At 47.1% G+C, this 25,945-nt stretch overlaps 1 protein-coding gene across 2 annotated transcripts in view; it reads right to left on the bottom strand.

Annotated features, from left to right (window-relative positions):
• The window catches only part of TK2 (thymidine kinase 2), a 246,922-nt gene that overhangs the window by 17,716 nt on the left and 203,261 nt on the right, over positions 1–25,945 (bottom strand). For both annotated transcript variants that reach the window (XM_085640007.1, XM_085640006.1), the window contains exon 9: positions 16,385–16,465. In XM_085640007.1, the coding sequence (XP_085496133.1) occupies positions 16,385–16,465 (81 nt within the window). The remainder of the gene's footprint in view (positions 1–16,384; positions 16,466–25,945) is intronic.

Here is a 25,945-nt window from a genome sequence, read left to right as displayed (position 1 = left end):
ACAGCAGTTCCCTCAATAATTACCCTTCCTTCGGTGGGTGGAGTCTAACCAGTGACACCTTCAAGTGTTCATTCAGCTTGGCAGAGCATGGGAAGTTAGCAAAACACCGGAAGAAACCATACCCTGCATGCCTGTGTTAGTACATTAAAGGCAGAAGTACTGGATTTGCCAATGCTTGTTTCTTCAGTGCTCAAGAAAGAAAGTCAGCATAGAAGACTGATTTTGCATTATAGGATCCATTGTGTTTACAATCGGAGCCATACATTTATTGCTATTTTCATCGATGAAAGCAAGTGCTTTCAGGTGTGCGAAAATATGGGAAATGCTGTTGTTTTTACTGGCACAAAGAGCAGGCGTGGCGGACGAGCGTTTAATAAACGAAGTAATCAGACTTCCATGATTCGATCAGGTGAGGTGGAATTTAAGGGTTGAAAGGTGAATCTTTGACCTTACAATGGAGTTTGTGCTATTCCCCTGATGAGCATTCTAAGTGAAATTTTACTCTTCCAAATATAATAGGACATTTAGAACCAGCTTTTTGTATACCCGTGTGTCCATCATGCAGGGTAAAAGGAGGAGAGAAAGGCGGGCACACGTGTGACGTGTGCCGGTTCGAGCAGCTGTGTGGCATTTCACTCTTAAGTCTAGTGTTTGTAGAATGTTTCATAAGCAAAGTTCTTTACTGGAATGTATTTCTTTAAGCTTATTGTGTTTAGATTATCAGTTGATGCTCTATGCATTTGGATGGTGGCTGGGCGTAGTAGCAAATTCAGAGAGGACAAAGGCAGAGATGGAAGGATAGGTAATCCAATATCATCTTTAATTTAGATCTACAATGAAGCCCACCAATGCACGCCCTCCAACACCAGAACCAGATCTTCAACTGCCAAGCTGAAGACCTGATTCTAGAACTAGAATTATCACTACCATTACGCGAGCAACACTTGTTCACATTCCATACAATACTGGGGACTCCAATGATCATTAAGCACGTTTACTGCTGGATAACCGAAGGAGGAGTTTTGTATCAATTTGGGACACCACATTTTAGAGACGGAGATGGATTTAGCATGCAATATAACTTGTCTGATGGGAGAAAAGCAGCTGAGATCTTGGAGAGGAGCTACTTTCTGAAGTACCGGGTTTTTAGAACCCAGCGGTGCAGGGGAACACACCCTAAGACTTCGGGTTCTTCCTGTTTCAGACCTACAGAAACACAGAGTCTTCTAGATGAAATCAAAGATCGTATTTTATTGGCTGCAGACCAATCACAGGTATCCAAGAAGTACAACACGATGTATGTTCTCAGGAGACTGCTCCCAACCAAAAACCCGTTCTTTCTTATATACAGAATATTACGCTTCTGGGCAACACCGCCCCTATTTTACAAGTGGTCATCCACATATTTTAGTTTCAAAGAAACAGCAGAGCCATAATGACAATCCCACATTTCAGTTCATTAAGCATACAGTCATTTTACCCAGCAAGGCTCAGAACCCTCATCAGATAACAGCGGACCCCAATAAAACGGGCACCTCCTGCTCGTAAAACAAGCCATAAAGTAGGAAACAGAGTCAGGTGTGAAATAGCTTAGTCAGAGATCGTGTGCGAACAAAGACTTTATGATGGGTCGAGCCCTGATGCTAATCACATTAGGCCGCAAGAAAAGGAACTGGCCGGACAGGATTGACCTCAGGCAGCGGAGTCAGTTTGCATAGGTCAGAGAGAAGTCACAGAAGGTGTACGTGTCCTTTAGGCCTAGGCATGGCCTCAGTGCGCAGCCTATGTGAGGGCAACCAAAAATGGCTACTGTTCCAAGATGGAACCCAAGGGTTCAATATGCGGTATCGTATGCACAGTGAATTCATCAGTGAAACATGATGAAAACACTCATACATACCGCATTCGACATTTGCGGTTTGCTGATGCTGAAGTCGGCATGGTAGGGCCATGCTTCCAACGTGGTTCCAAAATTTACAGTACCACATTTCTTGCCCATCACCATTAGAAAGTGTGGACACTGCAAAATGTAACTTACATCAAATACTAAGAGTAGTCACAAAAAAGATGGAGACAAGATAAGCAATGATCGAAGGTGCCAGACCCAAGCAGGTCAACAGCTAAAGGAGGCTGAAACCAAATCTTAAGCTCTGTGTAGGTATACATAACAAGTGATCATAGGCTTAAGTTAGATCTACTATTGGCGAGTTTAGAGAGTGAATTGTACTACTGCTACGGGAACACTTTTGACAAACCTTTTATTCGAACAGCCTTTTACCTGCTCATTTTGCACAAGTAAATGTTCAGTAATACACAATGTAAATACTGCGAAAAAACGTATTTCAACTTACATTATACAATGACTTCCCAGTATTACCATTTATTGTAAAGCAGCTAAGTTAAAGTAGACACAATGCAATCCGTACAACGAAACACAAATAAAGAAAATGGGGAAAATTTGCGAGGTAAAGGAAAATCAAAATGCATACTCCCCTGTTAAACGTGGAAAGTGCCACCGAAAGGACAAGTACTGTCAGGAATAGAGAAATAACCCTTCTATGACCAAATGCACAGCTAGAGGGAAAGATATTCCAATCATGAAAAGTGCATCAGTAGGAGAGCGTCTTTCTTTGCCTTACCTTTAACAAATCTCATGCTGCCCAGGATGAGTGGAAGAAGGGCAGCAAACCAAAATGTAGCGTTAAAACCTTTCAATGTAAATCACTTTGCACAGACCTACAACTATATTTTCAGACTTTGTGTGGCTTGGACCATGTCTGGGAAAAGATGAATTGATTTGCCTCGGTTGGTCAGAACTATTTCTCTACCACCCAGGTACTCTCTGGTACCGAGCAGCCAGTTCAACAATGGCCGTAAACTGCTTATCTGGGGGGTTCGATGACTTTTGACACTTTGTAAATGTCAAATGACACTAGGGGAGTGCCCGAAAAACATCTTTGTTCAAAATCCTCAACAGGGCTCGCATCATATCCTCTCCTTTGTGCATCCAGGTCCCCATCTTACAGACCCATGGACAATTTTCAAACTCCTTTTTTGATTACAGAGAAATGGTTTAGACTATTGTGCAGTCTTTTAAGGATTTCTGATGCTGGGTCTGAGTTTCATTATGCCACAACACTACCTCGTGAGAACTCAAATCTATCACCAATGACTTCATATCTCACTCTACAGCTTAAACTCTTGTGTTTATCTCTGCAGCACCTAACTTCACTGCAGTGCCTGTCTTTAAATATTTGTTCAAGTCCTGTAAAATGTCAAACACCACTGACTCTCATTGAGTGGTCAGCTAGGTGCAGGGCAGCAATGCCCCAGGGTCAGTATTTTCCTCAGATATGGACGGTTTGGAGTTAAAGAACTAATTTCTGTCTATAAGGAGTTTACCCTTGTTCTCCTTAAGTGGCATAGCATTACTTGAGTAGATAACCATAAGAGCACTCACTGTCAAGGTTGTGCATTGCCTGTCACAGTTACTCCATTGAGCAGGCTAGACAGAACCATGTGCCCATCAGCTCCAAACCAGCTTCTAAGACACCAACATATTTTGTTTTGCCACTTCCAGGCAGCAAACCCATTCTCCAGCAGGGCGCAGAGACCCCTGATTCTCAACAGTTTGGCCAGGGTCCAGTTCAATGAAGTTCCCCACTTTGGCATCTGCACAGCATTATACTACTGCAACCCCACACCCGGCCCCAATCAGTGTCCCCTAGGTCCGAGGGAGTCGTCTTGTCAAATGTATCAATCGTGCCCAAAGGGGACATTGAACTCTGTGTTGTTATGAAGTAAGGTTAGAAGCAGTTCTGTCACCACAGCATCCCATAGTGCAATGCTGCCACTGCTCACACTTTTCACATAGACTCAGATATCCAACAGGCTGCCATTCTTGGCCCAACGGGTGGGAGTTGTGCAGTAGACCACCAGCCAAACAGCTCAGCAGGCTGCAGCACCCCCACTCTGGGAATATATTAAATTATGCTGATTCTGACAAGGCAGATGCACCCGAAGAGCCAAATGCATTTAAAGACATTATCTAAAGGGCTTAGCAAACCAAACATCTAGCCTTGAAATAACTCCCAGAAAGTGTGGTGTTTACAAAAGCGTGATTAACGCATGAAGATGGCCACACAAGTGATCTCCGAGCTGCCTTTACACTATATTACAGAGCCACATAACACCCACTGCATGGAATTGCTCAGAGGTGGGAAAGTACTCATTATTGGACACCTCCCACTGACAATTTGATAGCCTGGTATAATGTCAGGGCAGCCCAGCATTATCAACAGTGCACTGGGAAAACCATTTTAGAGCACATTCTGTCTGAGACCTAATCCATCCCCAACCAGAGTAGTAAAATCATCCAAAGGTTCAGAAAGCGAAATAACTGCGAAAGCACTTTGGGCAGATGGAATTCCTTATGGGTAGCTTGGAACTTTTTGCGGCAAAACAAACAGTATTGATGCTGGTCCTCTGGGAACTCTCAGGTGCAGCCAAACAGCTCTGGTGGTTTCCAGACTGATAGGACAAATGATGCAATTTTAGGTTTGCACTGCGCGTAAAGTGATTTTTGCAACCAGGTACAATTACCTAAGGAACAATTTTAACTATTGGCAAACTCGATCAAAAGACTCCTTCAATAACACCCACTCCACAGCTGCCACATGTTTATTCACTAGGCAACTACCGTTCCCTAGCAAACTGCGACAACTTTTTATTATGAGCTGGCATAATGAAGATTAATTCTTCTCACATTTAGACAACTTTTGCAGAGAAAAATGCAAGTGATGTTTGTAGGGGGACAAAGATAGTGCCCCTCCCCCCTAATCTGTTGCTGTGTGCAGCAGGTCTCTACCCACCCTTTAACAAGGTCTCCAAAAGTCATCCGGGAAATCGCCTCCCTCAGATTTGGTGCAGTACAGTGGGTACGGGGGAACGGGGGGGGTGTCAAATGGATGGATGAGTGAGAAATCATAAATGATGTCCTTTCTCCTCCAGCCAATGAGGAAGAGATTCACTTTTATCATCCCTCCAATTCTAAATATTGCATCCTGGTAAGTAAGGTATTCCTCTACAGTGCTGCCAAGATTGCCTAGTTGCCTAGATTGCCTAGTTGCTTATAAAAAATTGTGTCAATTTAAGGTCACTAAGTTTTCAATACAGGCCAGTTATATTTAAGCTAGCCGACGTATGGGGATCCTCAAGCTTCCCATTACTGAACTGGGCATGCTGGGGAATGGTCATCTATTAGTCTACTGTATCCTAACATGATGGAGTGTTAACAGCACAAACTGCCCCCATAATTTTCAAGTGTACCATGAGAAATGGGAGCTATGCAGGGTGAAGGTAATATTGGAGTGAAATGCCTTGCTTCAAGAAAGCAAACTCTACTGGTTGGAGAAGCTTGGTATAGCCCCTCAACCAAGGCACTTTGAAAGAGATTTTAATCACATCTTGATCTCTCTGAAGAGAAGCCTCAAAATCTCCAATATGTTGTCACTAATGACACAAGGGCACCCTATAAAATGCCTGATCTAAGGAATACAGATATTATACAGCATCTCACTGTATTCTCTAGATGTTTGATGTAGTCTCGAGATCTCCGTGACAAATGCTGTATAAGAGTCATGTAGTGAAGATGTTATAGGTTTAGGTTTAGGGCTTTATAAAGCGTATGGCAACCGCAGGCATCTTAGCGCTATGACAGGTAAGGGAAGCTATCTGGAACGAGAGTTAAGGGAACAGCCAAGTTTTAAGTTTCTTCTGAAAGGCCTGTTCGTTTTCAATCAATCGTAGCTCTGGGTCCATGCTGTTCCAGAGTTTGGGTGCCAGATGTGAGAATGATCTTCCACCCCACCTTGACCTCTTAATGCTGGTGGTGTTCATCAGAAAATTCGACCCTGATCTAAGTCTGCGGCGAGGTGAGTAGTGGGAGATCAGGGTTCGCAACATGATCGAACCTCTCCCATACATGGCTCTATGTGCAAGGCAAAGAGACTTAAATTGGATCCTGGTGTGGACAGGAAGCCAGCGTAGCTCCCTAAGGGATGCTCTAGCTGACTGATTCCTAGGTATATTAAGAAGCAGTCTAGCTGCCGCATTCTGTACAACCTGTAGCCTATTGGTGACATATTTGGGTGATTCGAGGTATAAGGAGTTTCCATAACCAACCAAGGCTTGTACCACTGTCCTTCTCGATTTCTCTGGGAGTAGGCCAAGGATTTTCCTGAGCACCCAAAGGATGCCAAAGCATGTACCCGCTAGTTTTTTGGCTTGCGTATCCATCATTAGATTCTGATCGAGCCACATACCCAGATTTTTTATGGTGCATTTAGAGGTTGGGGGAAAACCCTAGGTGGCTGGCCAAGGAATCTCTAACCAAGGGTTAGAATTGCCACCCAGGATCATAAGCTCAGTTTTGTCCCTGTTCAGCTTAAGGCTGCAGTCCCCCATCCATGTTCTTATCCTCTCCAGACACGGGGTAAGTTGTTTATGGTCGGAGTTTAGGGAGTCGGCTATTGAAACAACTAATTGGGTGTAATCGGCATATGACACAATGGAGAGTCCGTACTCCTGGACTATGTGGGCTAATGGGCTCAAATGTACATTAAAGAGAGACGGACTTAGGGAGGAGCCCTGAGGTACTCCCCATGGAGCTGAGAGGGTGTCCGACAGGATGCCGGCCTCCATGCACCTTTCCTAGATAAATTGATTTTTTTCCTCCTTAACTCTTCTGTGAGGCCTTTCCTTCAGTAAAATAAGATTTAACTATAGCATTTAAATACCTGTCAGGATTTGTTCGTCTGGGTGAGTATTGATCTGGAAGTGGTGAGCGGTTTTGGAGTTCGCTCACTGCCCTTGCTTTTAAGACTATTCAGGGCTGCTTAACTACTTTCTGGTAAAGCAGAACATATTTTGTTTAGAAAGCCTGTTTGAGGACACAAATGTATCCATGATGGTCATGAAGAAAAATGATTATGAGGAATAAGGGGATTGCAATGCTTTCCTTGAATGGGATGGAATGAGCTACCTTCGCTCCACTGGCCCACAAAAGCCGTACATTTGGTTTTGCAAAAATTGCCAATGTTACTTTATGTTGCCATATTCTGCTGCATGTTACGTACATTTGATGGAGAAAGACGCAGATGCAAAATATGTTTAACTGATGGTGGCTTGCATTGCTTTAGCGTCAACACAGTTCATGAATTCTTGGGCAACCTCGTTATTACAGAACCACTGTACAATACCCTCACTCGATTTAACGTTCCTTCAAAAGTAGTTGTACGAATATATGAGGCTTCAGTGTTCCCCATTAACATGAAGTATGAATTCCTACAGCAGTAAGGATGCATTATCAGTACATGAGTTCGCTTAGCACATTTATTAGAGTTCTTATGAACAATAATATTCAGGAGTTGCCATATATTCTTGATAACTGTATCAAAACCTGCGATGGATTGCATGTTTGTGTTCATGGCTGTGATATCCTGTCTAGAACAGCAGAAGTTGTTTCTCTTACCTGTCCTTCCAAAAGTCTAACAAGGGGCTGACAACTAGGGAACTTGTAGGTTGTATTCAGAAAGTTGATGACTGCACCAGACTGGTGCGGGTGGGAGGGGGTGGGGTGGATTTCACAGGCACATGTCCTAGTCCAGCATCTTCCAGCCTTTACCTTAGCTTAGGGGACAGAGTGGGTCCATGGGAATTCAGCGAGCTCAGTAGGAAGGGATCAGGACAATCTCTTTGCAAACTGTGTGTGCACTGCAACATACTGCAGCAGTGGAACTTAACTTTTTTCTTTCTTTATAATTTATTTCGACTTCAGAGAGTCACAAAAGACAGACATATGAAAATAAAACAAAACATTGACAATTTCCAATATACAGAAACAATACGTCATCGATGCGATATTAACCATGAAATTAAAAATTGTCAGTATTGCCTGAAAAGATGTCCTCTAGAAGAATCATTTGACATTAAGCAGATCGTATACAGCGGAAATAATCTCATTATACCAAAGATCTTCTTCTGATGCTCCACATTGCAGCTAAAAATTTGCTGCCAGCAAAAACAGTTAGTGGAGATAAATCAGATTTTAGTATTCGATAAGCATCCAAATGATTCCTAAAACCCCATTTTTTACATAGGGGAAGAATCCACTTCTTCCTAGACTTCATGTAAGAGGGACAAAAAAACATTACATGAACATCATTTTCTGGCTTCTCAGTACAGACGGGACAATTTACAATAGATGGAGGGTGCCATCTGCTCGTAAGAGCTCTGATTGGAAGGGAGTTGTATCTCCATTGGAGGAATAATTTCCTGAGACCAGTGGGATTGATATCATTTAACACTGTCTCAAGTTTATAATAATCTTTCATTAATAAAAAATAACTTAATTCTACATCTTCACAAAGCGCTCCTGCTTAAAATCCTGAACAGAGATTAAGTGGAGACCGATAGGGACATTTCCCAAATTGCATCACAAGCAACAGACTGCAGACAACTGGTTTTTGAACGCCCCGAAAAGTATGCTTTTAAACTTACAACCTTTCAATCAGTACTACTAACTTAAAGCACTTAGAAAATCAAAATGTGCAGCTACATTTATGAAAGACATTCTTTTTTTTTTTTTTTTTTGAAACCGTTTATTACATTTTAAAAAAGGTTACAAGTATGGGCCTACAACCATCCGGCCGGCCGCTAGAGTGGCAGAAGCATATGACATACCTACAGTAAGAGACTCTTGGCGGTGCAGAGCGGTAAATCAGGAGATATCAATAGCGCAGGCCACATAACTCTAGGCCCACAATACGGTTTCCTTTTTTCGAAACAGAACAACACAAAAAACCACACCCGCAAGGCAACCCGCCATCCAAAGTGACCACACGTGCTCCTTAAGTGGGGGATCCCAACCAGCAGCCAAACTCTGAAGAGGGGAATGGGAGTAGATCAGGGACTGGGGAACCACATGCCCACGGCTGAGGGAGGGGGTCGGCTAGGGGGACGGAGCTGGTGAGGCAGCCGGTAGCAGTGGCAGCTCACAAATACCCCCGCGATAGGCGTTCCAGGGGCCCCAGATTTTCACCCACGCCCCAGGCTTACCCCTCGCCACATACACTACCTTTTCACGAAACATACACCAATCCATATGTTCTTTCCAGGCCAACACCGCCGGGGGCCTCTGGGATCCCCACAATTGAGCAATGTCGCGCTTAGCTATCATGTATCCCAGAGTCACCCACCGCGTCTGCGGGACCGAATAGTCATTTGGTTCCCACACATTCAGCAAGCATCTCCTCGCTTCAGGCAGCAGCGCGACACGCGTCACCACAAGCAGAACCTCATGCACACCACGCCAGAATCGCTCCACCTTTGGGCACTCCCACAGAATATGCATGAAAGTTGCCAAGGCACCACAGCCACGCGTACACAATCCGTCACCAGCAAAGCCCATACGTAGAAGCCTTGGCCCCGTCACGTAAACCCGGTGGAGGATCTTAAGCTGGACGAAGCGAAGGCGAGCCGGGATGGCCACCTCCTTCGGAGAGGCCACCGCGGAAATCCAGTCCTCGTCGTCCAGTTCCAGCCCGTCGGCAACCCAGGCCTCACGGAGACTAGTCAGCAGACACGATCTGTCGTTGATCAGTTTTTTATATATAAGGGAGATCGTGCTGTCTGGGACATGGCCATCCAGCACTCTGTCCTCCAGGGGGGAAGACTCCGGAATGGATGCGACATCCGGGAAGACGGAGCCCAGCGCGTGGCGGACTTGTAAGTACCGAAAGTACTCACTGCCTTGCAGCTGAAACTCCGTCTGCAGCGTCTCAAAAGTTTTGAATCCCCCCCTCGTCCAGAGATCTCCCACTGTGCTGATTCCGATCGTGTCCCACTTCTCGAAGCCCTTCGATGTCCACAGGGAGCCCAACCTCTCAGACGCATATAGCGGCGTCGCCCGGGTCAAACGGTCCTTCCATCCCATAGCTGCATTAGCCGCGTGCCAGACACGCACCATGACACGCGTCGGTCCCGTCAGACGGGAGTCGGGCGCGCCAGAGTAGAGCGCTCGATTGTAATCGCCACCGGGCAGGAGCATCTTGTCCATTTCAAATGCCGGGTTCAAGGCGGGCCCGTAAAGGCCATGATTAATTGCAGCTAGCTGGGAGGCCCAGTAATACCGTTTAATGTCCGGGAGGGCAACCCCCCCATCGTACCACGGAAGCGTCAATTTAGCCAGAGCAATACGCGGCCTCCCGTCCCAGAACAGGCGCCGCTGCAGGCTCTCCACCTCACGGAAGTAGCGCGCCGGAACCAAGTCCATAGTATTCTGGAGCGCGTACAGAAAGCGCGGCAAGGACATCATCTTAAACAAGGCCGCTCGGCCAAGCGGCGAAAGCGGAAGACGCCGCCAACGCGCAACGTCCTCCTTCAAGCGCTGGAGGGGAGGTAGCAAGTTCCGCTCGTAGCGGGCCTCCGGGTCTAGAGTAATATATATACCCAGGTACCGGAACCCCTGGGAGGCAATCTGGATCGGGCAGTCCCGTGGTAGGGCCGGAGCCTCCCCGGAAAGCACATATACGCAGGATTTCGCCCAGTTGATGACAAGGCCTGAGTTACGACCGAAGGAGCGCAAAACATCAACCAGGACAATCAGCGAGTTACGCGGGGAGGCGAGATACAAAAGGGTATCGTCGGCGTAGAGGGACACGCGGTCCTCATACTCGGGGGTCCAGCGGAGACCACGGATAGAGGGGTGCCACCGCAGCCACTCCGCCAAGGGCTCCAAGGCCAGTGCAAACAGGAGCGGCGACAAGGGGCAACCCTGACGCGTGCCCCGCCCCAGCGCGAATGGAGCCGAGACCCGCCCATTCACCACCACCTGCGCCAGACCCAGCTAATGAATCCCGGTCCAAATCCGAATTTCGCCAGCATCGCCCAGATGTATGGCCATTCAAGCGTGTCAAACGCCATGGTGGCGTCTAAGGACGCCAAGATGGCCGGCTCCCGCACAAACGGGACACGCGCGAGCACCCCGTGCAAGCGTCGCAGATTAAGAGCCGTGTTGCGATGGGGTATAAAGCCAGATTGGTCTTGGTGGACCAAATCGCCCACCACGCCGACCAGCCGGTTGGCCAGCACCTTGGCATGGATTTTGGGCTCCGCGTTCAAGAGCGAGATAGGCCTATAGGATGTAACCCGCTCACGGGGTCTCCCCTCCTTGTGGATCACCACGATTGTGGCCAAACGCTGGTCCGGTGGGAGGGAACCCTGCGAGTGGGCCGCCAGGAACATCGCGCGCAGGTGGGGCGCCAGTACATCCGGTCGCAGCTTGTAGAGCTCGATGGGGATACCATTGGGGCCCATGGCCTTGCCGGATGCGACCGAGCGAATAGCCAAGGCAATTTCGTCCGAGGTGGGAGGAGCGTCCAGCAAGTCCCTGTCCTCCATCGTAAGGGAGGGCAGCGCGATGTCCCGAAGCAGTGCATGGGAATCTTCCTCCGAGCAGGGAGAAACCGGGGAGTACACCTCGCGGAAGTAGTCCGCGAAGCAGGAGACAATGGCTTCCGGCTCGGTGACACGCACACCATCCATCCCCTCAATCAAAGGAACCACACGACTCGCTCTCTCCCTCTTGTCCAACCACGCAATCAATTTACCAGCCTTATCACCAACATCATACAATCGCCCCTGTTGCTCTCTACTGAGGCCCCTGGCCGCCTCCGTGACGAGGGCCCTATAGGCCGCCTGCTTGAGGTGCAGAACATGCAACTTGGCATCCGTTACCCCGCTCCCCAGGTCACCCTCTAGTTCCGCAATTTCGGCCTCCACCCGGGTGACTTCCTCCCGCTCGCGCCTCCGGGCATGGGAGATAGAGGAGAAGGGCCTCCCCTCTGAGAACTACCTTAAAAGCCTCCCACAGGGAGATGGCCGAAGGGACAGACCCCACATTCTCATCAAAATATCGCTGTAAGGATTTGATCAAGTCGGCACGAATAGTGGGGTCGCGCAAGTACCAAGCATTGATTGGAGCCACCCTGCCCTCCCCCCTCGGGAAGACATCGAAATGTAACAGTAATGGGGAGTGATCTGAAATACCCCGCGCCAGATGGCACACCTCTCCCACTCTCCCAGCATAGGCCGCCGGGACAAGGATATAATCAAGCCGCGAGAGGCTACCATGGGCACCCGAGTGGAAGGTGTATTGCCGCTGCGCGGGATGCTTTAGTCGCCAGCAATCCACCAGGCCCAATGTATCTAAAAGGCCGGACAGCCACGCCTGTGCCCGGGGGAGGTCCCTAGGGGGATGACGATCCATAGACCCAGAAGCTACCGCATTGAAGTCCCCCCCAACCACCAGCAGGCCACCCGGAAGGTCCAGGAGGAGGCGCCCCAAGTCCGCAAATGTAGTAGATTGTAGCCCAGGCGGGACGTACACTGATATAAAAACAAACACTCTACCCTCCATTCTACCCACCAGAACAGTGTAGCGTCCCCTCTCATCATGGCGCACCTCATCAATCTCCAACGGGAGCGAGTTCTTGATCATAATACCCACCCCCCGCGAGCCCGAGGTGAAGCCCGAGTGGGCCACCAAACGATAGCCCCGCCGATTCATGGCATGAAAGGAGTTACCTATAAGGTGTGTCTCCTGCAGGAAGATAATATCTGGTGAAATACGTTTCAGGTACTGCAGGACCACACCACGCTTAATCCGGTCCCCCAGACCGTTAACATTCCATGACAACACAGTTAAATCCCTACCCCCCGTCATACGTAGAAGCAATCAGCCGTCCCCCACAGAGCATCTCGAGAGCAACAATACAGTAATGGGCTTGCCTTGCGGTGCAAACAAACAACACACCCCCCCCCACCCCCCCAACCCAACAGAACTCCCCCCTCCCTGCACCCCTGCATGAGCCCAGACAGCCTCCCCAAAGTGCAGTGTGCCTGTCGCCCCATAGATGAAAAACTAACTAGTCCCCCAGAGAAGGAGGGAAGCCCCCAACAGACCCCGTACGACCTCCATAGGAGGGGAACCTACACGATCAGTAAATGGTAAAGGAATGTTGTCCCGAGCAAGGCCTATTATTCACCCCTCAGTTCTGATCCGGCGGGCCCTCCCCACCAACCGCGCCCCCCCCACCCCCTTGGTCCCGATCTCCAGGCAGAGTGTCCAACCAGTCCCCAGCCGCCTCGGGTCGGTCAAAAAAGTGCGTGCGACCATCCACCTCCACCCTTAGCTTAGCTGGAAAAAGCATTGAGTACTTAAGGTTCAGGTCCCGTAGGCGACGTTTAACTCCGAGAAAACTAAGTCTCTGCTTTTGGACCGCCGGAGTAAAGTCTGGGTAGAAATGCACATTCATGTTATCAAGCTTGACCGGTCCCTGTTGCCTGGAGGTCTGCAGGATAGCGTCTCTGTCCCGAAAGTTAAAAATCCGGGCAATGAGAGGCCGCGGCGGGGTACCGGCCTTAGGTCTGCCCCCAGGGACCCGGTGAGCACGTTCCACCGCAAAAAGCTTACTCAGCCCCCGGGGCTGGAGATGGGTGAGGATCAATTCTTCCACAAAAAGATCCGTCGCCTCCGCCTCTCGTCCCTCCGGCACCCCCACAATGCGAACGTTATTCCTCCGGGCCCGACCCTCGGAATCCTCCAGACGCCGGTCCATCAGGGCGCTCACCTGGCCAAGCCGGCGCACCTCCTTTTGGAGGGCCACCACGTCCGTAGTAAGGCCCGTTGTAGTGTGGGCCAGGGAATCGACCCGGTCGTTGGTTTTGGACAAGTCAGCCCTCACAAGGCTCACATCCACAAGGACCGAGTCTATCTTTTGCGCTAAGGTGTCGAAGCGCTGGTCCACCGAGGCCTTCATCTCTGCGATGGCGCCCATGACGTCCCGGAGGGTCAAATCCACCGGCTGAGCAGACGCCTCCGTCGGGCCCGCCGGGGATGTGCGCGATGTCTCCGGAGATCCCTTCTGGAGAGTGTAGCGGTCCATACTGTTGGATTGATGCGCCGGGCCACGGCGGGTCGTCTTCACCTTCGCCCGGTCGCCATCTTGTTTGGTGGACATGCCTGCTCTCCCACCGTCGTGCCAATCTCCTCAAAAGGGCCGATAAACCAGTTCACGGGTTCCGGGGGGGGGGGGGCGACCACTGGACCGCAGGACGACTCACAGCCGGCGGGTCAGCCGGGCACCTGGACAAGGCCACACCACCGCACCCCGCTCCGCGACCCTACCTCGCTTGAGGGCAAGGAGGGCGCAAAAGCGAAAGTGAAAGCGTGGGGTACGCGAGTCGCCCAGCCCTGCTCGCCGCTGTTGTTCGCTTTGTCCCCGGATCGCCCCACTACTCCAATCCGGGGGGCCGGCGCGGAGAAGGCCGCAACCTTTGGTCGGTGCTCCCACCGGTGTCCGGGGTCCAATTCGAAAACGAAAAACGGGTGGCGCCTCAGCTCGGGTTCACCGACACAGTCCCCTCAACAAGGACAGGATATAGCCAGGATTAATTCAGGAGGTCGCGGAGGTCCTCGGGAGCCTCGCACCTACGCGGCCATCTTGGTTGCGCGCTAGGCTCCTCCTCCCATGAAAGACATTCTTGAGATAGAAGCTGGAAGACCCTTGCAGAGTAGTCTTTAAATCATAAAAAGGGTGTTTGGGGGTAACAAGCTCTAAGCAACTGATCCAAATCCCAGATGTCTAAAAGAAGCAGACTCCTGCAGGCTGGCAGCTCTTGAATCAAGGTCTCCGTTGCATGAACCAGCTGTGCATTTTTACAATCCAGATGGAGAAAAGAATGTGCACGCAAAACTCTTAAGAGTCCCACAACATGAGGTTCTGGTTTAAAAGGAAAACTAAAATAAGAGCTCAAGACCTCTTTGGTTGATGGGAGAACATACAACTGAAAGATAAAGTGCAACAGGAGTGCCAGGGAGATGAGGCCAAGGGAAGGCCATGCAAGTATCATCCGCACTATTACTATAGAACAATTTCCACACACAATAATTATGGGTGGCTCAGAATAAGGGGGAATATCTGCTACACTAGGTAAATACTGACTTCAAGGGGTGCAGCATTCACAGAGTATGGTAAACTTCTCTTATGCTTAGTTGACCCACCAAAAATGCGGATATACACATGAAAAGAGGTGTTTCCACACTTGCATCTATCTTAGCCCCCCCTCTATGTTTTCCTCTTGTAAATATCACATAGTTGGAACTGCTGGACTTCAACAAGGGAAAATTGCTGGAGGTGAAGTAATAACTGCATTACTCATACTTCTGATCCTTGAACAAACTGCTGTTTATATAGGGATCAGAATTCAGCCATGCGCTCATATACAGGACCTACGTATGTGGATACTCAAAATGGTTACGGTGTAAAGGGTATAAAAAGCGCTCATATAGTATTCACACTAATTTCTATTGAAATAATACGGTACATCCAGAAAGAGGAGAGAGAACACCCCAACCTCTCCAAAATTCAATCAAAGATTGATTAAAGCATTCACAGTTTTTCGGAGCACTCGTAATAATGAAAGAGGAACATTCATCAAAGAATAATACAAATAAGTATATTGTTTTCTTGTTATTCTTCTTCTTTAATTTCCACAGATCTTCCAATTCCTTGTGCCAACGCGTTTCGTTGTTAACGGCAATAAGCCTACGACTTTCTCAAGGCTTGAAGATGCTATTTAAGACCGAATCTTAATCAAAGCGGACCTGTATTCGGGAGTGTTCACGGAAGTGAAGGTGCCAGATTGTGGGAACCTTCTTTTGCTATTACGATACAGAACAGTAATGAATGTCGTGCTTTTGAGATACAACAAGCTAAAATTAAGATTTGATACACTTGCTTGTGGGCGGTTCTAGATATCAGAATTGCAATTTTGGATATCATTCCTTGGATTAGTAACACTAATAAGCTTCGCTTTGATTAAGATGAATGTTCCTCTTTTATTATTACGAGTGCTCCGAAAAACTGTGAATACGTATGTGGATACATTGACAACAGAGGGGGGTCAAGAACAAGCTAAGACAGATATCAACACCAGGAGACTTTTTAAACAGCATTCACATGCTAGATATTCTGAAATCTAGCTAAATGATACACTTTGGGAGACAACACACCTCAATACAGAAAAACAATTTAAAGATATGTATTCGCTGACTTCATATTTAGGCGGCATATCCCAACTGAAAATGATTTTATCTATAGGCTTCTCTAAACAACGTAGATAGTTTCATTTCAAATATGTTATCTTCCTTATGGTATGGAACAATGTGTAATGGATGGCTGTTCAAGAAAAAGCCACTTCACTGTACTTACTAGCACAACTGAATGAGAATAAAATATAAACAATTTAAAACTTTACTTACTAGAACTGGCGCAGGCACTGTAAACCGGGTTTGTTTAATGAGCCAGTCCTCGTGAAGGTTATGGATAGCTTCTAAATAGTCCTATCAAGAAAAAAACACCAGACGAAGGAAATTTTAAAAAAAGTAAATTCTGATGTATATGGTTAAAGAACATAGAGTAAGTATGCTGAACAACATTTGCTAAACCTTGAAACAACATAGCTAAATCCAAAGCACATATTTGGACCTCCTGATCACACAATAACATCTTTCATCTGTCATGCTGGCTCTGACCTGCTTCAGTTATGCCTACAATGAGAGCTAAAGGGAATACTGTTAAATGTATTAAGGTGCATGAAAGTTATTGATAATTTTAAGCTATGTGCTGAAAAAAAATGAAACACTTTTTTAAAATAAAAAATACTAGGTTCTGATTAGCAGATCTGATTCATGGAGTATTCATTGGATCATTCGATTTTGTTACACTTTATAGTGGCATCTGTTCATCTGGAATAGGCCTTCCAGATTGACGTGCCCTACTGTTTGATTCTTACCCTCTATCCATGACTCCATTCCACTAAACGCCACCTCACAAATCCCTATACTTCTGAGGATAACTTTGGGTACTGCAGTACTTGTGGCAGCATCCCCTTTGCTTTGGATGGGTGCTGCGTTCATGGTGGCTGGCAATCTTGCCGAGCTTCACTTACCTCTCATTGGCTTCAACCTTTTCCAATTATATGATTGGCCTCTGTGAACAGTCATGTTCAGCTGCTGTAGATGAATGAGATCCTGCTCCCACTAGTGACTTCCTGGATTTATCCATCAAGGCCACGGGCGATCGCTTTTACACCACCCTATACCGTAAACCCACGGAAAGGAACACCTTGCTCAGGTATGGAAGCCATCATCCCCGTGGCTTGCGGGACAATCTCCCTTTGGGCAGTTCCTCAGGATCAGGAGGAACTGTACCCAGAAAGAGGACTTCTTCAATGATTCAGATGATCTCATTTGCAGATTGATTGAACGTGGTTACCCCAAACGGCTGGTTAAGTGGGCCAGAAAGAGAGCATGGCATAATCACAGAGAGACTCTTCTCACCCCTAAAGACCGTCCGGAGTACTTGGACAGATTGAACTGTGTTACCACATTTAACACACGCAGCAATGAAGTTTGACATATTGTCAATAAACATTGGCATCTGGTGGCGGGAGAATTGCAGCTTCCAGAACCTCCCATGCACTCCTTCAAGAAAGGGAAAAATGTACGTGACCATGTGGTCAAATCCTTCTTGGATATACCTCTTAAACCCACCATCGAATCAATGTGGCAACTCCCAGCCCCAAGGGGCCACGTCAAGTGTGGCAAATGTAAAGCTTGCAGCCTCACCATCGAAACTAAGATATTCCAACACAGTAACTGCACAGTGGACCTTAAAACACTTACCAACTGCAATACTAAGAATGTCAGTTACGCCATTGTCTGCCCCTGTAACAAAATCTATATAGGTCAGACCACACAGAAGGTTAAATACCGGATACTACAACATTGCAGCAGGATAAGATGTGGAACCATGGGGGCCCCTGTGGTTGATCATTTTCAATCACTGAACCATCCCTCTGAATCTATGAGGTGGCTGGTCATTGAAGCCATCACACTGGGTATCAGAGGTGGCGACTTGTGTTCCATTCTCAACACCAGAGAATGCAAATGGATGGACCGCTTCAAGTCTGTCCAAAATGGCCTCAACAAACTTGATGTAACATTTGCCCAACTATACTTATTGAATAACACCTAGGACCCATGTTTTGACACATATATATTCATCTAGTTGGAACTGCCCCTTTTTGATATGCTATCATACATTGACAAAGTGACCCACTGCCCATTGCTAGTCTGCAAGTTGCTTTGCAGCTAGGCTCACCATTGTTGCATGTCATTTTATGAATTCAATCAACAAACATTCCTTCTACCGATTTACGTATAACCCACATAATATATTATCATACATTGACAATATGTCAAATTGCCCACGACTAGAGTGTACGCTGCTGTGCAGTCAGGGATTTTTTTAATACATGCCTACATACTCAGTTCCTGGATCTCTGTCGCCTGAATAATAATTGTTTCAAATGTATTTATGTTGTTCTGTGATATACTCAATTATCCATGTGATGTTAAGCTTCTAATCATTGTGGTATTATGACATTGTAAAGTTGTCCTAATGTATACTTCACGGTTTCACCATTAACCACAAAGAGCACATCAGTATTTATAGTTGGTTTTGAGTTGCTCTGTTAGATACTCATTTACACGAACTACCATTATATTTAAATGTTTGGCGGGGAGGAGGCAAGATGGCCGCCGACAGTCCGTAGGAAGCGGCAGCCCCTGAGCCCTGCTCCTGATAGATTTTTTTTCTCAGCGAGGATATACTGATGTGATGAGATGAGATGTGATGGAATCTCAGTCTGTTAGTCTGGAGAGAAAGGGGAGTGAATTGAGTTAAGGAGATCGAGAGAGCATAGAAGAATCGGAAAGAAAAAGAGATGCTCTGGGAGCCTAACACCTTGGCATTGTGGCTGTTCAAGAGATTGGGCAAGAAATTGACTGCACGGAGCAAGCTGTCAGCACTGATAAAGCTGGTGGTTACTTGCGTTTCCGAATATCAGTCAGGGGGCAGAAGAGAATCCAGACGCGATATGGCCCCGAAAGTACAGAGGGCAGTGAAGGAGGTCACAGGAAGACAAGAGGCGCCGGAGAGCGATTCTGATATACCAGCCGCAAACCTAAGAGCCAAAAGTCACCGGAAAGGACAGGCACGAAAAGAGGCTGCCAGATAACGTGAGGAGGAGCGCTTGGTTGCAAGTGAGAGACGAAGGCAGGATCGAGAGCTTGAGCGCAGCAGGAGGAAGGTGCTGCCTGGAAAAGGAGTAGTTAACAGAGCGGCGAGCGGCGAGACGCAGAAAGATAGCTCCCTCCGGCAGCCCACATTATACGAATCATTCACCTTGCTTCATCCGGAGCGGATTTCGGTGGCTGTGCCTGTAGCCGAACGTACAGAGGGAGAAGCTCCAGGAGAGAAGCTTGCGGAGATGTTAGTGATGTCAGCGGCTGAATCGGAGGCCCCAGCGGCGCTTGCAGAGACGGACAAAGGGAGGCCGGTGTCAGCAGCAGCAGCGGCTCCGTTACCGGCCTCAGCAAAAGTTACAGAACAAATGGATAACGCGCCTCTTGTAGGAGGAGGCGGGGCAGGCGGGGATAACGTGATCAACGCGCAGCCAGACACCGCAGAGATCCAGACATTGACACCGACACCGATGTCAATCACAGCAGCGGCGGATTGCAGGGGAGCAGGAGATTTGCTTGGTGAGCCTGATTTTTCTGTTATGACAAAGCCTGTGGATGTGGAAATAAGGCAGATGGAGAGCAGCCTTAGGCGTGATGACAGGCAAATAATGGGTACTGCAGGGGAGAAAAAGGGGACGGAGGGCAAGAAGGCTGGAGCATTAGCCATAATAAATAATCAGCCCTCTGAGGAGAGTGGGTCAACTCTTATGAATCAAGAGGTGCCACTTAACTCCCAAGAGAAGCAAGGGAAGGTAAATGGCGTTGGTAAAAACGGAGGGAGCAGCGATGCCATTGCACAGAGAGAGGCTCAAGATATGAATGGATCTATAAATCATGTTGTAAGGAGCAAATCCATTAGAGCCAATCATGATGGGATCAGAGGTACTCAACTGAGAACTACGGGCTCACCGAGCGATGATTGCTTTTATACAGTTGATGAGAGGGATGAGGAAGACGAGGAGGAGGACGAGGACGAGGACGAGGGGAATGGGGGGCTGGAGGGCACAGGCTCCAGCACTCTCACATCTACAGATTTCTCGGTGGAGAGTCACTCAGATGAGTTGGATTCAGAGGCCTCGGAGTTGTCAGAGGTGATGGTGGGGAAAAATACCGCTTTAAGGAGGAGCCTCGCAGTAAAGTCAAAGGCTAAACCCAGTAGGTCAAGGGGAGGGCCGCGAAGGAGAACCAAAAGAGCGGAGTACCCACCACAAGGAGATATCGCTAAGAGGTTAGCCTGGGAGACGACAGCTATCTCACAATCGAATCTGGGGGGTGCTTCAGGGGGAAAACAGTCACATTCAAGCCAGGAGAGAGCCGGTGGGCAACCATCAGGGCAATTGGAGGGGCACTCTGACAAGTTTGATTTGTTATTCTCAACTTTGAAACAGATCCAGGGAGAGGCTCGCCTGGAGAGCAAAAGGGCAAAACACGCGAATAAAAAAATTCAAAACTCACTTCGAAAAGTTGACAAATTATATGAAGAAGTATCTGGTAGATTGGAAGAAGTCGAGGAGAGAACTGGTAAAGTGGAGGAGGAGGTGGTGGAGCTGCAAGAGTTTAGACAAAAACAGGAGAAAACAACACTGGATGTCCTCTGGAAACTCGAAGATTTCGAGAACAGGCAGAGGCGCAACAACATAAGAATTCTTGGTGTGGAGGAGGGGAGGGAAGAGGGAGATATGCGGGCTTTTGTGGTGGAGCTGCTGAAAGGCGCATTCCAGGAGTTGGATAATTGGGACTGGGATAAGGAGGTGCAGCGCGCACATAGATTTCCACTGGTTCAGAAGAAGAATATGACAGGAGCCAAGTCTAGAGCCATTTTAGTTTATGTGGGGAACTATCTATTGAGGGAAGAGATAATCATGAAAGCCAAGCCAACGAAGAAGCGAACATACAAAGACATCTCCTTCTTTACTCGCCCAGACTTCTGCCATATGACAGTTGAGAGAAGATGGCGAATGAGACAACTTATTACACCATTTCAGAATATTGGTTGCGAAGTGTATCTAATGTTCCCATCTCGTCTTAAAGTGATTGTTAATGGACAGACTAGGGTGTTCTTCTCAGAAATTGCTGCGCAGGAATATCTAACTTTTCTGAAGGAAGAGAAGGGGAGAAGGGGAGAGAGGGAACGAAACAGGCAAAGTGATCGAGATGCAGCTATTAGTAACACAGAACGTTTGACATAAGAAGTGAAAAGTGAAACGGTATGAAATGAAAATGAAATGAAATGAAAAGAGGGTGGGGAAAAAGATCTGATTGCAGAAATGGGGTCATCACATCACATCAGTGTAGAATGGTCTGGAGGCTTAAGGTGTGTGGGCAGGGTGGGGTGCTTCCGGGGAGGATCGGCTGTCTCACATAGGTCGGGATCGACCTATTTGCCAGTAAGGGAGGGGGGAGGGGAGAGTGGGTTGGGTTTTTTGGGGGGGTACAAGGCACGGTGCGAATGGAACAGGTAGGGCAAAAGAGGCGGGATAGACAAAAAAAGCAAGGTGCGGGATATAAGGAGAGGGTAAGAAAACTGTTAGCAGATTCAAGTAATTGGAAAATAGCGATTACATGCAAGCAGAGGGAGGCTATTTCAGGGGGGGAGGGTCAGGAACAAAAAGAAGTAATTCAAGGAAGGACAAAGGACGCAAGTAATGATACACTTGGGCCCTCATGGATATTAGGTGTGTAACGTGGAACGTGTGTGGCCTAAATGATGCCCAAAAAAGAATGAGAATCTCCATTGCCTTAAGGCAAATGAATGCTGATTTAGTTTTCATGCAGGAGACACATATAATGGACTCGCAGGTATACCTGCTGAATCAGCTGGGATTTAATCTATTAGTGAGCTCTAGGCAGGGGGTGAAAAAGAGAGGGGTAGCCATCCTCGCTAGGAATAGGAACATTGTGGTAAGGAAGAAAGCGCAGGATCAGTGGGGGCGGTGGGCTATGGTAGAGTGTCTCTTGGATGGGGTATGGACCACGCTTGTATCTGTCTATGGGTCTACGGAAGATGATCCGGAAATCTTTCAATTTTTAGATGTAGAATTAGCTACCTGGGCCCCGAGAGTCATTATTGCAGGGGATTTTAATATCAATGGGTCAGATGGGTTAGGGGAGGGTTCCTTTGGTAAATATAAGGGGAGGAAGAAAAGAGTAAGCCGAGCGCTGGGAAGCTTAATCGTGAATAATGCCCTAATAGATGTCTGGGGGATTAAACGGATGGCTGATAAGGGGTACACATATTATTCAGCTCCTCACCAAGTGTGTGTCAGGTTAGACTATTTTTTAGTCCCTAGCTCTGATGTCTCGAATGTTCAGATAGGTAAATTACCAAGGATATTTAGTGATCATAACCCATTAATACTTACAATATCAAGTAAAATAAATGAGAGACAGCGCACTAGTTGGACATTTGAGAGGGGGCTGTTAAAAGAGGAGGGTTATGTAGGACATATGACTAAGTGGATCAAAGATTTCTTCCAGACTAATAGAGGTAGCGCGCCAGAGGGGGTGGTCTGGGATGCCTTTAAGGCAGGAATCCGGGGCGAGACAATGAGCTTCAGTTCCTTTAAACAGAAACAAGAACGGTTGAGGAGCGAGGAGGCAAGGAAAAAGTTGATTGAGGCGGAGGAGGAATTAGAAAGCCGCCTCTTGACTGGTATCCAAATTGATACTGCATGGAACGAGCTACTCAAGGTTAAAGGGGAGGCTGAAAGGGACGTTGCTCTTAAAGCAGCTAAATTATACACGTCTAAAAGGGAGAAGTGTTATGAGTGTAGTGAAGCCGTAGGCAGACAACTAGCCGTTCGGGCAAGACAGCAAGAGTCTACGGGAATAATAAGGGAGATAAGGGATGCAGTGGGCGGGCTACATACGGACCCGGAGGAAATTAGAGATGTCTTTAGGAATTTTTATGAGAGGCTATACACTGAAGATTTGGGAGATGTCGATAATCGGGCGGTGAATGAGTATCTCCAAGGGATACCTGGGGTAGCATTGTACGAGAAGGACTCGGAGGGTTTAAAGGGGGCTCTGCAATTAGAAGAGATAAAAGATGCAGTATGGAATCTGCCGGCGGGTAAGGCAGCAGGACCGGATCAAATTCCAATTGAATTTTATCAGGTTTTTTGGGGGGCCCTGAAGGAGAATATTACAAACCTAATGCAGCAGGCGCAAGCAGGAGTCTCAATCCCGGCATCGTGGGGGGGGGTGGTGATTGTCTTAATACTTAAAAAAGGGAAACCGCCGGAGGAGCCTGGGTCTTATAGACCAATTACTTTAATGAACTCCGATGCTAAAGTGTTCTCCAAAGCATTGGCAATAAGATTAGCTGGAGTGATTGCTAACATTGTGAGCAGAATGCAGCATGGGTTTATTCCTGGAAGGGGGACCACTCATCATATCCGTAAAGTGATTACGTTATTTGATGCGTCGGAAGTTACAGGAGACCCGATGGCTGTTATGCTACTGGATGCGGAAAAAGCATTCGATCGGGTCTCCTGGGGCTATATGTGGGGGGTACTGGAAAGATCTGGTGTAAAGCAGGGATTTATTAAATCAATCAAGGCACTGTACCTGAATCCTGTCGCCTCGGTTCGGGTTAATGCAGGGTGTACGGGGCAATTTCAAATAGGTCGCGGAACTAGGCAGGGGTGTCCTTGCTCACCACTGCTGTTTGCTATTTATATTGACCCATTTATAAGACGAATAGAGGCATGTGGTTTGGTTAGTGCTCTCCCTACCCTTACTGGGCAATGTAAAGTTCTAGCCAATGCTGACGATGTCGCAGTGGTCACCCCAACACCTTCGGAGTCCATTAATCAAATTGAAATAGAGGCTACAAATTTTGGGTATGTCTCGGGGTATAGATTAAATAAGGGAAAGACTCAAATAATTAAAAATAGATTTGCCATCTGTACTGACAACCGAGTTATATGTTCAGGAACATATTTAGGAGTTTCTATTTCGGCAGAGTTGGACTCATTAGTGGAAAGGAACATTGCTCCATTAATGAAAAAAGTAGAAAAAGATCTGGACAGACTGGAGAACCTGCACTTGAGTTTAGTGGGGAGGACGAATATAATTAAAATGTTAATCCTCCCAAAATTTTTATATTTATTTAGGGCAATTCCCTTGCTGTTTGATGCTAGGTGGTTCAAAAGGATAGAACACATGCTTAATAGATTTATCTGGGGAAAAGGAAAGACACGAAGGGCATTAAGATTCATGACACTGCCTAAGGAAAGGGGAGGGTGGGCAGTGCCTGATTTAAGACTATATTACTGGGCTGCAACGTTTCAAAATATGATAGGGCTGGTAGGGGGTGCCGAGGCTGAAGGAGGGAGCGATCTAGGCACGGTTGCAATATTTGGGCTGGTTTTGGGTATGGAAGTAGAAAATGTGTTTCCAAAATTTACGGAGGCTAGCTACTACAAGAGAACAAAATTCAAGACTCTTATGGCAGCATTCGTAGTCTGGAAAGCATTTATGAAAAGAGCAGGCTTGGGGAGGTATAACCGTTACACTAGATTAACGGATAACCCTAATATACCAGAAGAGATTTTTGGGGATCCGGTGTTTACAGAATGGGTAGTTAAGGGAGTTAAGAGCTTTGGGGATGTTCTGGGGGACTCAAGTGTCTGCCAATTTTCAGAAATCCAGAACAGGTACAACTTACATAATAGTCACTGCTTTAAGTTTTTACAAATTAGGAGCTTCTTGATGAGTAAAGCGGGCGGATCTCTGGGGTTTGGAAGGGACTCGGTAATGGAATTGATACGATCAGGGAAAGAGTGTACGATTAAAAGATTCTATTTTGAATTAACAAAAGGAAAGCTGGATGACCTAGGGAAATGGGGCGATAAGTGGAAGGATTGTCTCAGGGTCAGTCAGGATTGTTTCGAGTTGTCACTGGAAAAGGGCCATAGACTTCTGTGTTCTGCATCATTGCAGGCACAGCACTATAAAACGCTGTATCATCTGTACTATACCCCAGCTAAATTAGCTCAATGGGGAAGAACTGTAGGAACAAATTGTTATAGATGTGGAAGTAATTTGGCAGACTTAGAACATGTATTTGCCACATGCCCCCATCTATATTTGTTGAAGAAGGAGATTGGAAATTTTCTAAAGACTGTACTAGGATTAAACTCTCTCTCATTAACCCCTGCAATAATCTTATTAGGTATAAATGAGGGGGAAGGAGAGTCGCAGTTAGGGGGGGATTTCTTGTTTGTAGCGGTAGCAGTTTTAAGATTGTGCCTAGCCTCTGCATGGCTAGATCCTCTCCCACCCACGTTTCATCAGTGGCTTGCCAAATTGCTATCGATGTATCATCTGGAGAAAGAGATATACGCTAGGAAAGGCAAAAACGGGAGGAAAATGGGTAGGGCAATCTGGGATCCCATCACTCGATGGAAGGAAGGGAATCTTTAAATCACCTCAAGGTACTGAATGGGACTGGCAATGCATGTTCATATATGTTCTCTGTGGACTAGAATTTGTGATTATTTGGTGTATAGTCTATAAAAAGCTCCTAATGGGTAGGCAGACTCTGCCACGAAAGGGAGGGGGATAATGTTTATGGTAATTAATGATTTTTATGGTTTTCTTTTCCTGTTTATCTCTTCCTTATGGTGTTACGTATTTTTGTCTCTACATAAAATTTTCTGGCCCTGGATGCTCTTAGTGCAGATGGAATATCTCATTGTTGTCACTGTTGTCACGCTAACTTTTGTT

Source organism: Triturus cristatus, chromosome 12 (genome assembly GCF_964204655.1).
Source record: "Triturus cristatus chromosome 12, aTriCri1.1, whole genome shotgun sequence".
Classification (NCBI taxonomy): domain Eukaryota; kingdom Metazoa; phylum Chordata; class Amphibia; order Caudata; family Salamandridae; genus Triturus; species Triturus cristatus.
This window is presented reverse-complemented; position numbering and strand designations above follow the sequence as displayed.